The 14182-nt window shown below is 63.8% G+C and overlaps 3 protein-coding genes across 10 annotated transcripts; 1 reads left to right on the top strand and 2 right to left on the bottom strand.

Annotated features, from left to right (window-relative positions):
- Positions 1–88: 88 nt before the first annotated feature.
- EXTL1 (exostosin like glycosyltransferase 1) lies at positions 89–7253 on the top strand. Of its 6 annotated transcripts, XM_065697648.1 has the most exons (12): positions 89–241; positions 405–1613; positions 4536–4629; positions 4703–4810; positions 5186–5305; positions 5396–5528; positions 5608–5726; positions 6018–6113; positions 6210–6296; positions 6448–6608; positions 6681–6852; positions 6934–7253. In XM_065697648.1, the coding sequence occupies exons 2-12, from the start codon at positions 679–681 to the stop codon at positions 7108–7110; spliced, it is 2202 nt and encodes a 733-aa protein (XP_065553720.1). In that variant the 5' UTR covers positions 89–241; positions 405–678; the 3' UTR covers positions 7111–7253. The 6 variants fall into 6 exon arrangements, with proteins under 6 accessions (XP_065553720.1, XP_065553719.1, XP_065553721.1 ...); XM_065697647.1 differs by having other exon boundaries at positions 6681–7253; XM_065697649.1 differs by having other exon boundaries at positions 5186–5528; positions 7033–7253.
- A 456-nt stretch (positions 7254–7709) lies between these two features.
- On the bottom strand, positions 7710–10007 carry SLC30A2 (solute carrier family 30 member 2). 2 transcript variants are annotated; one of them, XM_065697703.1, is made up of 8 exons: positions 9825–10007; positions 9510–9712; positions 9114–9260; positions 8698–8851; positions 8458–8614; positions 8221–8326; positions 7994–8128; positions 7710–7921 (listed from the first exon to the last, which is right to left on the bottom strand). In XM_065697703.1, exons 1-8 carry the CDS (start codon positions 9872–9874, stop codon positions 7776–7778), a joined length of 1098 nt encoding a protein of 365 aa, XP_065553775.1. In that variant the 5' UTR covers positions 9875–10007; the 3' UTR covers positions 7710–7775. The 2 variants fall into 2 exon arrangements, with proteins under 2 accessions (XP_065553775.1, XP_065553777.1); XM_065697705.1 differs by having other exon boundaries at positions 9510–9709.
- Positions 10008–10593: 586 nt separating this feature from the next.
- TRIM63 (tripartite motif containing 63) lies at positions 10594–14051 on the bottom strand. Of its 2 annotated transcripts, none has more exons than XM_065697706.1 (9): positions 13864–14051; positions 13559–13725; positions 12307–12475; positions 11954–12049; positions 11561–11794; positions 11429–11451; positions 11126–11250; positions 10947–11024; positions 10594–10838 (listed from the first exon to the last, which is right to left on the bottom strand). In XM_065697706.1, exons 1-9 carry the CDS (start codon positions 14020–14022, stop codon positions 10828–10830), a joined length of 1062 nt encoding a protein of 353 aa, XP_065553778.1. In that variant the 5' UTR covers positions 14023–14051; the 3' UTR covers positions 10594–10827. The 2 variants fall into 2 exon arrangements, with proteins under 2 accessions (XP_065553778.1, XP_065553779.1); XM_065697707.1 differs by having other exon boundaries at positions 12307–12472.
- Positions 14052–14182: the final 131 nt, after the last annotated feature.

Here is a 14182-nt window from a genome sequence, read left to right as displayed (position 1 = left end):
ACGGGCGGACAAGGGGGGGACGCGCACCCCCAGATCCCCCCCCCCCCCCCGCGCCCCCGGCCAGGGCTGCGCGGAGCCTCCCGCAGCGGCTCCTCCGCGCGGCCGCGCAGCGGGAGCCCCGCACGGCGACAGCTCCGCCGCCCGCCCCAGCCGGGGATGCAGCTGGAGCCGCGGGGAGCCGCGTGTCGAGACGTCGGGGCACGGCGGCCCCGAGCCCACCGGGGGCTGAGTGTCCCCAGAGGTAACGGGAGCGGGGGACAAGCGGGGGGGACGGGGATCCGCAGGGAGGGGGAGCTTTATTCCCGGGGGGGATCTGGAAGGCGGGTCCCGCCCTGGGGAGACGCTTGTGGTGCCGGGGCCGGTGGTGGCCGGGCGGTGACAGCGCGACCTCTCCCCTTCCGCAGGGATTTGAAGCTGGGCCAAGCAGCGACGGGAATGTCGTTGTCACAGCTCGGGGGCCCAGCTCTGTAACCGCCGCGCTGCGGGGAAGGGAGCGGGACGGCGCAGCCCTGGTTGGCGGGGGCAGCAGGAGGAGTGTGGGGTTCATGCCACGGGCTGCAGAGGCCACAGGACAACACCTGCGGGCCGGGAGCCGCCCCGCGACCCGCGTGGGGTTTGGGACATCGGCCTTTTGACCAGACTCGGGCCCAATGAGGAGCTGGAGCCACGTGTGAACCTATGCAGACCAGGAAGAAATACATTTTCCTAACTTTGCTCGCCTCTTGGCTCCTGCTCTTCTTCCTTGGAGGAGACCAGCTGCGCCGTTTCGCTTTCTTTTCCGAGAGGAAAGCTGAAGCCCAGAGGGATTGGCCCCGCTGGACTGATCAGTCCCTCCTCAAAAGCTTTGCGGACCCCGAGGAGCTCCAGAGCGATGGGGATCCCTCAGTGCCCTCACCCCGGGAGCGGCGGGCGGCGCAGCTGAGCATCTACAAGAACAGCAGATGCCGGATGGAAACCTGCTTTGACTTCTCCAGATGTGAGAAGCACGGCTTCAGGGTGTTCACCTACCCCCGGGACAGAGACCAGCCCATCTCAGAGAGCTACAGCAAGATCCTCACCTCCATTGAGCGCTCTCGCTACTACACCCCGAACCCCGAGGAAGCTTGCCTCTTCATCCTCAGCATCGACACGCTGGACCGCGACCATCTCTCGGGTCAATACATCCGTGATGTTGATGAGAAAATTCGTGGCTTCCCACTGTGGAACAGTGGCCGCAACCACCTCATCTTCAACCTCTACTCGGGCACTTGGCCCAATTACACTGAGGACCTGGGCTTTGACATCGGCCAGGCCATCCTGGCCAAAGCCAGCTTCTACACAGAGAGCTTCAGGCCTGGCTTTGACATCTCCATCCCTCTCTTCCCTAAGGACCACCCGCAGCGCGGTGGGGAGAAGGGGTGGCTGTATCAGGACTCGGTCCCCCCAAAGAAGAAATACCTGCTGGTGTTCAAAGGGAAGCGATACCTGACCGGCATCGGCTCCGGCACCAGGAACGCGCTGCACCACATCCACAACGGGAAGGACATCATCTCCCTCACCACCTGCAAGCACGGCAAGGACTGGGAGAGGCACAAGGACACGCGCTGCGACAAGGATAACGTCAACTATGAAAAGTGAGTCAGTGGGGTGGGAAAGGGGATCTGGTGAGGAGGACACCCCACAGACGCCCCTGCCTCTCTGCTGGCTGCAGCTGTGCCCGTTCGTGGTGGCTGGGTGTCCAGATGTGGGGAGAGAGGAAAGTTTTGGGGTCTCCCGATATAATGAGGGTTTCGTAGTAGGGAGGGAGGTGCTGATTGCTCAGGGCTTTCCTATTCTGTATTAAAGCTTGATTAATCTGGTGAGAGCGGCTCTTATCTGCAGTCACTGCAGCCACCTCTAATATGATTTCCCTTTTCCTAACACTGATGAATGATGCTTTTCTTCTCCCCCCTTCCACCCTCCCCTACCATAAACATTTCTCTTGGAGATGAGCCTGAAACATCCCCCCCCACTGGTTCCGCTAAAACTCCTGCAAAACTGGTGGGTCCTTGGGCATCCCAGTGTGAACAGCCCTGAGCTCCCCCAGATATGGAGGGGTGGGGGGACCCCTGCGTCCCTCCTCACAGGTGGGATGGTGTGTGACGGACCTTGGCAGGAGAATGGGGGGCACACAAAGCTTTGTGAGTTTGGGGAGCTCCGTGCTGCAGGGACACACACTGGCTCCTTGCCTCCCTGTCCTGCTGCTTGGGACACGCCACCAGCTGCCCGATCCAGGGCTGATAAACACAGATCCCATCCCAACGGCGACAGGCAGGTCCCTGTCCCCAGGCAGGCCTGGGGACATCCTGCAGCCGCCCAGCCAGGGAGCAGATGGGGAGAAGCCGTGTTGGGCATCATCCTCAAAGCGTCTTAGGAGGTGCCAGGAGGTAAAAGTGGAGCCGGGGTGCTGCCGGCGCTGGGATTAGCAGGGGCTTTGGGGCAGCTCGGGCATCACAGGACGGTGGGAGATGCCATGGGCTGGCAGGACAGGGAGCCCAAGGTCAGCCCCGCAGCATGGCCAGGGGCGGTGGGCTGGGAAATGCCCTTCTGCCCGGCCCAAGTAATCCACTCACGCTGTTTGAAGTGCGGGGAGGTTTACACCGCTCCCAGGACGGCTTTAGGCAGCAGATAGACGGGGAACACGTGGCGCAGGACAGCGTGCTTGTGCGTGACCCCGAGTCTCCACCATCCTGCTCGTGTCCATGGCACACCCGGGCAAAAAGCCGTCAGCGTCTCCATTGTGCGGGGTCTGCCCTGCCCGACCTCACACAGGGGTTTATGCCCTCCTGAACCGGGACAAGATGTCCCCGAAGCCAGGCACACTGATGATGGGGACAGGCAAAGTGAGACCCCAGCTACTCCATGGGGATGTCCTTGTTTGCCCGGGGCAGCGGGAGCCCATGCAGCGGAGGGCAGCGTGCGGAGCGGAGGAAGGTCTTGCTGGGAGTTCCATCACCCTCCTTGTGCCTGCGGGGGGGCTGCCTAAAACAAACCAGTTCTGTGCCGGGATAAAGGGTGGCTTGTAGCAGCGCTGCAGCCCGGCCCTGCTGCGGGCTGCCCCGGCTTGAAAGCCGTCGGAGCAGGTTGGGAAAAGCTCTCCGGAGCTGATGGGTCCTCGGTGGCACCGCGCCTGGCCAGAGCCACGCAGGGGCCATGGTGGGGGAGCGCAGCGGGCGCCTGTCCCAGCTCCTAACAAAACAAGGAAGCCCTGACTGCGGATTACCCGGAAACCGCAGCGCGTCAGGGGCGAAGTGTTTCCATCGGGAGGTTCTGGCCCCGCAGCCCGGCCGGCGCCAGCCTCCCCACGGTGCCTGCCTGCAAGGGGAGGGTGACCGCGGCAGGGCTGCCCCCCCCCAACCCGGGCTCCTCTTGCTGCCCACCCGGCCCCGGCGCTGGGAGCAGCCCCATGGAGGTGCTGGCAGTGACCACAGGGGTTGGGGTCCCCAGGAGCAGGTGGCAGCAGGGCGGCCCCAAGGGTGAGCACCGGCAGGGGATGTCGCTGCTGTGGTTTCATGGGGAGGGGGGAGATGTCTGGATCCTGTTTGAGCTGCCCTCACCCCTCTGACAGGTCACTCAGGCAGGAGCTGAGGTGTTACAGAGGCAGGGTGCGCTAATGGGGCATCCACTGGAGACCCCAATGTTCATCTGGTGCCAGGTCTTGATTGTAAACCGTTGTGCCTTGGCACTGGGGACCATTTCCCACCTCCCAGGGTGCCAGGATGCTGCAGGATTCTCCAGCACCCGTAGAAGTGACACATCCTCAACCCCCAGGCTAGACCCAGCCTCACATCCGCACCACGGGGACACCCTTGCCCCTGGGGACCAGCACATTTCAAGCAGCGCTTCGGCCTCACGCTCACCGCTGGCTGGACCAAGCGCACCCCAGGACCCAGCTGCCCCATCCCTCCCTCCCTCCCCTTGGGCAGAACAGATGGGGTCTGTCCCAGTCTAACATTGGATTTTCCGGCCGGCCGCACCCGCGCCGCTCCCCACCGGCCGCACAGAAAGGGCTTTCATAGCCCCACGGTGCAGGAGCGGCCGGGACCGGGGGGGCCGCGCTGCCTGCGCCCCGCCGCAGCGCCGCGGGAGGCAGGGCCGGTCCCGCCCGGCAGGTCCGGGCACGCCACAGGAGCGGCCGCAGTTTCGGGCTTGGGGGTTCAGGTGCCGGCTTTGCGTGTGGTTTCGTTGCGGGTGGGTGGAGGGAGCCCTCAAAGGACACCAGGGTCCTATCCTGACCCCTCCTTTTTCAGCAGTGCACAGGCACATCCCTCCATCCCCTGGCACATCCCTCCATCCCCTGGCACATCCCTCCATCACCACACCTCCATCACCCTCTGCTTCACTGGCCTGTGGAGCTGAGGCTGTTCGGAGCCAAACCAACACAGATTGATCCTAGCATTGTCTTGGGCTGGCTCCTTCCCCCCCGGCAGGGATGCTCATCCTTGCTGGGTGCCAGCGAGACCCCAGATGCTCACAGGTGAGGCCGAGCCTGACTCTCACCCCATCTCCCACCCCAGTTTTGACTACCAGGAGCTGCTGCACAACTCCACCTTCTGCATTGTGCCCCGGGGCAGGCGCTTGGGCTCCTTCCGCTTCTTGGAGGCACTGCAGGTACCACGGGGACAGGGGACGCCTCTCCCTGGGTCCGGGGGCTCGGTCCCAGCCTGTGTGGGTTCTGCCACAGGCTGCCTGCATCCCCGTGCTGTTGAGTGATGGCTGGGAGCTGCCCTTCGCCGAAGCCATCGACTGGGGCAAAGCTGCTGTCGTGGGCAATGAGAGACTGCTCCTGCAGGTACCGCGGCCAGACCCTGCCCCACACCGGACACAAAGGGTCCCCCGGTGTTGATGCCAATGGTGGAGCCCCCCAGCCAATCTTGGGGGTGAAACCTCCGCAGCCCTCCTGTGGGCAGGAGGAGAGGGGGTCCCACCCCAGCAGCCGCCCTGGAGCATCACTCAGCTCAGGGAGGGGAGTGTTGAACATCTCAGACCCAAAGCCCCTGGGGACCCTGGGCCAGATCCTGCTCCAGGGAGAGGAGAGGGCAGAGCTGCAGGAGGGCAGTGGCTGAAGGGTGTCCCTTGGGATGGCACGGAGGTGGCAGAGGCAAGGGAGCCCTGCCGGGGGGACACTGAGGTGAGAAACAAGCTCCCCCCTTCCCCGGTGGCACAGATCCCCTCTGCCGTGCGCTGCATCCATCCGGAGCGTGTGCTGGCTTTCCAGCAGCAGACCCAGTTCCTGTGGGATGCGTACTTCTCCTCTGTGGACAAGATTGTGCACACCACACTGGAGGTGAGCCCCCACCTTCGACCTTCCCCCCCCCCCCCCAAAGCCCCCTTGGTCACAGCCGGGTGCTGGGAGCATCTCTCCGGCCTCTGGCAGATCATCAAGGACCGGCTGCTTCAGCACCGCTCCCGTTCCCGTTTCCTCTGGAACGCGCTGCCCGGGGGGCTCCTGGCCCTGCCCGACTTCTCCACGCACCTCGGGGACTTTCCCTTCTACCACCAGCAGCGCGGTAGGAGGCTGCCTGCCCCGGCTGAGCGCGGCAGAGCCCGTGCATGGCGCAGCACTCGCCCTCTCCCTGCCTTTTACAGGGACCAGCCCCTCCAAGAAGTTCACAGCTTTCATCCGGGCCACCTCGATGGCGGGGTCCCTCTCCCAGCCCATCCTCAGGCTCATCCAAGCCGTGTCCGGATCCCAGTACTGCGCCCAGGTAGGGGAGCTGAGCCCCGCACCGCTCCTGAGGATGCGGCGGGAGGGATGGGGCAGGGTCCTGTGGGCTGGGAAGGGTGCGGGGCTGTGAGGGGTGTGAGGGGTGTGAGGGGCGGATGTGGGACCCCCCGGGGTTTATTCCGGTCCGAGCTGCCATGAGATGGTTTTGGGGAGAGGGGGCCTGGAGCAGGTCCTGCTGCAGGGCTGGGGAGGGCTCAACCGTGGCCACCAATGCACCGTGATGGGTCAGCCCAGCCAGACACCCCCGGGCACGCTGGTCCTCCCCCTGCAGATCCTGGTGCTGTGGAGCAGTGAAAAGCCGTCACCACCGAGTGGGAAATGGCCCCAGACCACTGTGCCTCTGACTGTCATCCAGGGCAGGAGCAAGGTGAGAAGAGCTGGGATGATGGGAGGGAGCCGGGACACGGTCGAGGAGCTGGAGCAGCCACCCCGTGGCACATCCCAACCTGTCTCCTCTCCCTAGGTCAGTGACCGCTTCTTCCCCTATGCAGCCATCCAGACGGACGCTGTGCTGAGCCTGGACGAGCACAGCAGCCTCTCAACCAGTGAGGTGAGGCTGTGGATGCTCAGCAGTCACGACAGGGCTGGCAGGGGGCTGTGTCTGCTGTGCCCATGTCCCCGTGCCCAGGGCGCACCTCTAGGGGTGAGCTCCCTCGCACAGGTCCCTGCAGGCAATGAGAGCCTCCCCTGTCCCGTGCCAGGTAGACTTTGCCTTCGTGGTGTGGCGCAGCTTCCCTGAGCGCATCGTGGGCTTCCCTGCACAGAGCCACTTCTGGGATGCTGAGCAAAGGCGCTGGGGCTACACCTCCAAGTGGACCAACGAGCTCTCCATCGTCCTCACCACCGCTGCCTTCTATCACAGGTACCCAGCCGCGGAGGGGTGTTGGTGCTGGTGGGCTTGGCTGCATCCTGCACCCTCCCTCTCCTTTCCCAGGTATTATCACAGCCTCTTCACCAAGTACCTGCCGGCGGGGCTGCGGGAGCTGGTGGACGGCCTGGCCGCCTGTGAGGACATCCTGATGAACATCCTCGTGGCCACCGTCACCAAGCTGCCGCCCATTAAGGTGGCCCAGAGGAAGCAGCACAAGGAGGCAGTGCCCCAGCAGGTAGGGCGCGAGGATGGGGATGCAGGGACACCCCTGGACGGGGAGCAGAGCCCCTCACCTGCATGGTCTCCTCCTGCCAAGGGGAAGGGCACAGCCGGTGGCCGGCATCAATCCCAGCAGCAGGACTGCCTGAACCAGTTGGTGGACTGGTTTGGCTACATGCCCCTCGTGTCCTCCCAGCTGCGCCTCGACCCTGTCCTCTTCAAGGACCAGGTCTCCATCCTGCGCAAGAGATACCCACACTTGGATAAACCCTGAGGGCTGCTGGGGATTTGGGTTGGCTCCAGGTGGCTCATTCATTCCTGGCACACGGAGCCCTCCCGGAGCAGTTGGTTACTGCTGACGGGGTTTTACCCGTTATTGGGTTTTACCAATGCAATAAAGGTGGGTGGAGAGGCGGAGGCTTGCTGGTGGCTGTGGGATATGGGGAGTGGGCTGCACCCACTGGGCGCACTGGTGTGTCGATGCACCCATGCTTCTACTGTTGGCACCCATCCGGGCACCCTGGGAATATCCTGTGGCCTCCCAGCCCTCAGCCCCTGGGAAGGGCGAGTCCTTTGGATTCCTGAGGGCAAACAGAGTGATAAGAGGTGAGAGCAGAGCACGTGCGTTCTCCCTCCCCCAGGCTGGGATGGTTCCCCCCACAGCTCCAGGCACCCCATTGCCTTGCAGCGCTGCCAAAAGAAGGGAGAAAGGGTTGTTTGAGCTGCCTTCCTCCAGCTGAATAGCAACAGGGAAAACAAAGCCTGCTGGCCTCCCTGCAGCTGTGGGGCTGTCCCTGTTGCCTTTGCTCCTAGCAGACACCCGAGATAACGTCCCGATGCTGCCAGACCCAACATCCCCACCTGCACACCCAGTCCTGTGTTCCAGTTTATTTGCCACCGTCAGAAGCCCCCTCAGGACACAAGGGGGCTGTGGGAGGCTCAGTCGCGGGGCGGCTGGCACTCCCGGCAGTCCTGCATCTCCTCGGAGTAGTTCTCCACCTGGATGGTGGTGGTGTGGAAGTGGAAGGTGCCCTGCAGCCGGGAACTGGCCTCCTCCAGCACTTCCTGCGCGCTGGCACCGGCGTCTGCGAGGAGCAGGGGAGGGGATGTTGGGGTGCGGGTGAACCCTGACTCCATCCCCAGGGCGCGATACTCACTGATGGCGACGTGCACCGAGAGCAGCGGCTGTGCTGCTGTCAGCGCCCAGATGTGGAGGCTGTGCACGGCCTCCACCCCCTGCACCGCCAGCAGAGCCTCCTGCACAGCGTTGAAGTCAATCCCTTTGGGGGTGCCTGGGGGGGGGAGAGCCCTGAGCGCTGGAGGAACAGTGGCCACGGCACCCAGGGGTGGCCCTGCAGCCCAGATCTCTGCGCTGGGTCCCTACCTTCCATAAGGACAAGGAGGACATCACGGAGGATGGACAGCGTTGTCCCCAGTACCAGTGCAGAGAAGAGGAAGGTGCAGGCAGGATCCACGTACTTGTACTCAGGCTGGAAGGGGTGGGAGAGGGTGAGGCCCCTCTGGCATCATCACCCAAATCCCCATTGGCACCTTAGGGCTGGCTGAGGATGCGCTCCTTGTGTCCCCTGCACCCCCTTTGCCCCCCAGTAGCTACCCAGACCTTAAAAAAGATGATGTAGGATGCAATGAGGACGCCAACACTCTGCAGCAGGTCCCCCAAGACATGGACAAAGGCAGCGCGGACACTGGTGTTGGGCTGCTCACTGGTTGCCCCATGGCTGTGCTGGTGCCCAGTCTGGTGCAGAGCCACCCCCATTCTGCGGGCAGGGCAGCAGTGACACCCCTGGGGGCACTGGGCACAGGGTAGGGGATTGGGAGCGCGAGAGCTGGCCATACGTACATGATATTGACGGCCAAGGCGCAGGCGGAGGTGATGAGCATCACACCACCCTCGAGGTCGTAGTCATCCGAGAGCAGGCGCTGGGCCGCCAGGTAGACCAGGACACCCGTCACCACCCAGATGGAGAGCACAGAGACCAGGGCCCCCAGGATCTCTGCAGAGAGCCCCCCCTCATTGCTGCTTCGCTGCCACCCAAGCCTGAGCATGTTCCTGGCTCAGGCAATACCAGGGCTTGGGGTGAGCCCCAGCACCCATCCCTGGGGTTATTCCCTGCCCATATGCGTGGTGCAGGGGCTTTGCCAGGGCTTCCTCTGCCCCCCGGGCTCCCCTTAGGAAGGGCACCCTGGCATGCTCCCAGTGCTCCCTGGGGTCTGCGGGAGCTGGACGGCAGCCCAAGGGTGCTGCTGCCCCATTACCTGCCCGATGCCAGCCAAAGTTCATGGTTTTGGTGGGGGGGCGTGAGGACACCCAGAGCGCGAAGAGGCTGATCATGATGCTGGCAAAGTCCGTCAGGAGGTGCGCTGCGTCCGTCAGGATGGCCAGGCTGTGCGCCAGATACCCGCCTGTGGAGAAGGAGCCATGGGGACACTGGGGTGGCAGTGGGGGGGGGGGATCCCATCCCACCCTGAGCTGGGCACAGATCAGGTCCCCGCGGGCTGCAGTGGGGGGGCCCCCACTGGGATGCTTCACCCACTGAAAAGCAACGGGGGGGCCCTGCCTGCGGGGAATCGGAGCAAGAGGTGCTGCAGGCAGGCGCTTGGGGTGTCCCCTGGTGACCCCCCTCCCGAGCAGACCCTGCGGCCGCCACTCACCCACAGCCTCCCCAGCCATGAAGATGAGGCAGATGCCAGCGGCCAGGTACAGCCTCCTGCGCGCCTGCTGCTGCTGGCCGCGGGGCCCGGCGGCCCCCCGCGTGTGGCAGTGCAGGCTGTGCCGCGGCCCCAGCGCCAGCGCGGGGCCCTGGCCCTGCACCGAGCCGAGCCCGTCCTCCTGCGCGGCCCCCAGGTAGGACCTGCTGCGGGAGGGGTGCTCAGGGCGCGGGCGGTGCGGGGGACCCCGGCCCCGCTCCCCGACGGAGCCTGCGGGGACCCCGCCTGCAGCCCCGCACCGGTCCCGGCCGCCCCTACCCGGCTGCGCCGGGGCTCAGCAGGTGCCGCTCCTCCTCGGGCGCTGCCATGGTCCTGCGCTGCGGGTGACTGCGAGTGTGGCCCGTGTGGAGCGGCGGGGTCCCGTGTGCAGAGGAGGCCGGAGCAGGGAGGGCACGGCCGGGCCGGCCGCAAGGCGGCTGCAGCGCTCGCCCCGCACCCGGAGCGCTGGGTCCGCTGCGGGCACCCGGCAGGAGCCATCCCCCGAGGCAAGGGGAGGATGGAGCGCTCCCCTGTGCCCCCCTCCAAAGGCACCCGGTGACCCCCTCCCTGCTCCGCCAGCTCATATCCAGCCATGTCACCCCCCCGCAGTGACCCTGCCCAGGGCAGGAGCACCATTTCCCCTTCTGAGTGCACCGCTTTGGGTGCTGCCTCAGTTTCTGCTTGGCCAGGTGCCGAACAGGAAAGTGGCAGCTCAGTGCCAAGGCCATCCGCACACTGGGGGGGATTGGCACAGCCCAGAGCATCCTCAGTCCTCTGCCACGTCCCAGGCCTGGGCAAGCACTGGTCCTGGGCATCCCATCGGCAGGAGATAAATCCTGCCTGTGACACCCGTGGGCAGGCAGCCAGCAATGCCAGAGGTGCTAATGAGCATGAAAATGAAGTGCTGGACCAGGAAGCATCCCTCTGCTGTGCCGGGTGCTTGCAGGGACACCAGCAATGGCACAGGCTCGGCAAACCCACCTGCACCCCCAGTGCCCATCAAGCCAAGAACAAGCAGCGAAGCAAACAAACGCACCCAAAACACCAGTTTTCTTTACAAAGTACACAAAATTTAAATCTATGACAATTATATACAAAACAAGGAAGATACAAAACGTGCGGAATTGTCCCGTTTGCACCCGTATAGAAAAGTGTCCTGTGCTGAAGCAGGTGCTGGCTTGCAAGGCCACCAGACCCCATGGTGCTTCCTCTGTGTCCCGAGTCCCGTCGACGGACATCCTGCACCCGCGACGTTCCTCCCATGCTGCCAACGCCACTGCGGCTACTGGGGAGCTACAAGGGAAGGGAATGGAGGGATCAAAGGGGGTCCCATCCCCCCAAAGCTCCCCCATAGGTTCTTGAGGGTCCTGGGAAGCTGGGGTCAGCCGTGCCACCTCTTACCCATCACTGTTCTTTCGGGTGCCACATCCTCCTCCACCTCTTCTTCCTCCCCATCAAAGTACTCCTCGTCTTCCTCAGCTGCAAGCAAGTGGCCAAATGTCACCATAGAGCCACTGGGAAAGGTGATGGGTGCCATCATGGTGCCAGTAAAGGGGCATTGGGGTTGAGGACTGATTTACCAGAGTCGAAGTCCAAGGTGCGGACTGCCTCGGCGAGGTGCTCCAGGCTCACCGAGAAGGCATCCATGCTCTCATAGCCCTGTTCAATCTTCTCCAGCCTGTCGCCCTTGGAGGCCTCCACGATCCTGGGCAGGGAGAATATGGCCATGTCCCACCCTGCCCCTTGCCAAGCTGGGGGACCACGGGGGCTGGAGCATCCCCACACTTGCCACCCGGGTACCACTGGCAAAGGCCCCCCGCAGCCGAACCCTGCCCAGCTGCAGGACTGAGCATCACCAAACTGTCCCCAGTTCGGGCACTTACGTTTTAATGAGCTGCTTGGCATTCTGTGGGGAGCAAGAGGAGAACAGAGTGAAGGCACGTGGCAGCCACCAGGACGTCCCTGAGCCAGTGGGACCCCATGGGGGCACCAGCAGGGAGGTTTGGGGGTCTCACCATGAGGAAGGCAGCTCCCCCTGTCTCCTCCATGGCCTGCACCGCCGTCTCCACCAGCCGACTTGACTTCTCCAGCTGCTCCTTGTACTGGCGGATGAGGCCCTGGACGAAGCCCGTCTTGTGGTGCTGCTCGCGGGTGATGCGCTGCAGCAGCTCCGACTTCTTCTCCTCCAGCAGCGCTACCAAGGCGTCAAAGCGAGTGCACAGCTCCCGCTTGGCCGCCTCGCTGTTTTCCTATGGGACAAGGGTGAGGGATGCCACATGTGCCCCTCGGCAACAGCAGCATCCCAGAGGCTTGCCTAGCCTGTGGGCTCCAGTTCCCTCCCGGCCAACCCAAATGGGTTGTGGTTTCACCCCTGCCTTTTGGAGGGCTCCTTTTCTCCCTTTCCTCACCTCGGTGCTCTGGCACGAGTCTTCCAGCTGGGAGATGATTGTCTGGATCCTGTCGTTCCCTGCCACCAGCATGGAGATGCAGTTGTTCAGCTCGGTCTGGGCAGGGAAGGATGGACAGAAACAGCTTGAACCCCAGTGGGGATGGGGACATGCCCAGCCCCAGCTCTGCTCCCCCCACATCTCCCACAGGCCACGACCACTCTAAATATAGGCTGTCTCCTGGGCAAAGTCACACGGGGGCTATTAATACCGAGTGAGCAGATCCCAGTGCTATTTGTGGCTGCCCCAGCTCAGCACATTGCCATGGGACAAGCTGTGTGCCCTGCATCCCCCCTCGACTCCCCCCACGGCACCTTCTGGCCCTGGAAGATGGTTTGCAGAGGGGCAACTTCGCAGTCTTTGTGGGCACCGAAGACTTTGCACATGGAGCACGTGGGGACCTCACAAGTGATGCAATAGATGTTTATCCGCTCGTCCTCGTGCTCCTTGCACATGGGGTGCTCCCCCTTCTTCAGTGGCCTGCTGGAGAGAGCAGCACAGACACGGTGACATCCCTGCCATGGTGACATCCCCACTGGGGTGATATCCCCACTGCAGTCACATCCCTGCGCGATGATGTCCAGCCCCATCTCTCCATCATCCCCACCGTGGTGACATCCCCACTGATGCTGCACGGCCACCCCAAAGTCAGGTCCCCAGGAAAGAGGACAGATCCTGGCATAACCCCACACTTGCTCCTTCCTCTAAGCCCCACGCGCAGTGAGTCCCAGTTTAAACCAGCGTGGCACTGGGCACAGCAGCAGCCAGCCGTGGTGAGCGGAGGGGTCCTGGGGCCCCGCTCCGGGCGTGCTGCACAAGTGTCTAATTTTAGCCTTGGGCTGCAGGGATTGACGGTTATCACTCAGCATGTGACTGGGGTGGGGGCACCAAGAAACCCCCGGGGGGGCCCAGCCAATGCCTGCAGCTAAAGTGTCCCCTCTGCAGCAAGGGGGGACATGGGGACAAGCTAAGCCGCAGAAGAAACCAGAGGCCAGCCCAGCGAGCCCCCCCAGCGGGCGCAGACACCTGCCCTGTGCCAGCGTCCCCATGGCTCTCAAACAATATTTACAGTGGTTCAGGGAGCTTGGCCGGTGCCCCTGCTCCACCTCGAGATCCTGTGACCCCCCGCTTCCCTCCCAGCCCCTTTACCGAATGGGCCCCCCCCCAAACTGTCCCCCTGCCCTTATCAGCCGGCAGCGCCTGCTGTCATGCACAAAGCTGGGATTTGTCCCCCACACCTCCTACCTCCCACCAAACACCTCAGCCACAGAGCGCAGCAGGGGCAGAGCCTGCCAGCGACCCACTGCTCCCTCGAGCTGCCCAGAGACCCAAACCCCACTGCTCAGGGGGAGGAGGATTTGGGTCAAAAGGAGGAAGATTTGGGTCAGGGAGCACTGGGCCAGCAGAAAATCCCCTCTGGTTTCTCTCTGAGATGCAGCCTCCTGTAGTCCCAACGATGGTGCTGGGGTTCGGGAACTGGGCATCCCCATGTCCCTGAGTCCCCATCTCCCTGTGTCCCCACTGGGGCAAGGCACAAGCAAACAGCCACAGCCACCCCATGCCTACCTGGAGCACTCCTGCTTGTAGATGTCGATGATGTTCTCCACCAGCAGGTTCCTCTGCAGCCCATAGACACCGTGACGGTCCAGCAGCACCTCATGGCGGCATGACGGGCACCGGAACCGGCCCCCCGAAATCACACTGCCCCGGCTCTGCCAGTACGGGTTGGCAGCCTGCGAGATGCACATCGAGGTGTCCATGAGCATCCCCACAGCGCCGTGAGCATCCCTGAAGTGCCGTGAGCATCCCCACAGCACCACAGCACCCAGGCTTGGGTTGGGGGGGAAAGGGCGCAGGCACCCCCCTCTCACCTGGAAGACGTCGTTGGCACACTTGCGGCAGAGGTTGTGCTGGCAGGGCAGGATCACCACGGGTTTGCTGAACATCTCCAGGCAGATGGGGCAGATGAGCTGCTTCTCCAGGCTCTCCATGGGGTTGCCATCCCGCAGGATGCCGGCTTGGAAATCCATCGGCACGGTGGTGGCTGCTCTCGCCTGCACTCGGCTGTCGGTAGCACCCCTCGTCCCGCTATTTATAAGTGACTTCCCGGTCACGCCAGCGCCGGGTCGGGTGTCCGGGGAAGCATCAGCACCTGTCACATGGGACTGAGCCATCGGGATGCCACCGGGC

This window comes from Lathamus discolor, chromosome 18 (assembly GCF_037157495.1).
Source record: "Lathamus discolor isolate bLatDis1 chromosome 18, bLatDis1.hap1, whole genome shotgun sequence".
Lineage (NCBI taxonomy): Eukaryota > Metazoa > Chordata > Aves > Psittaciformes > Psittacidae > Lathamus > Lathamus discolor.
The sequence above is the reverse complement of the archived record's forward strand: the minus strand, read 5'-3'. Positions and strand labels throughout refer to the sequence as shown.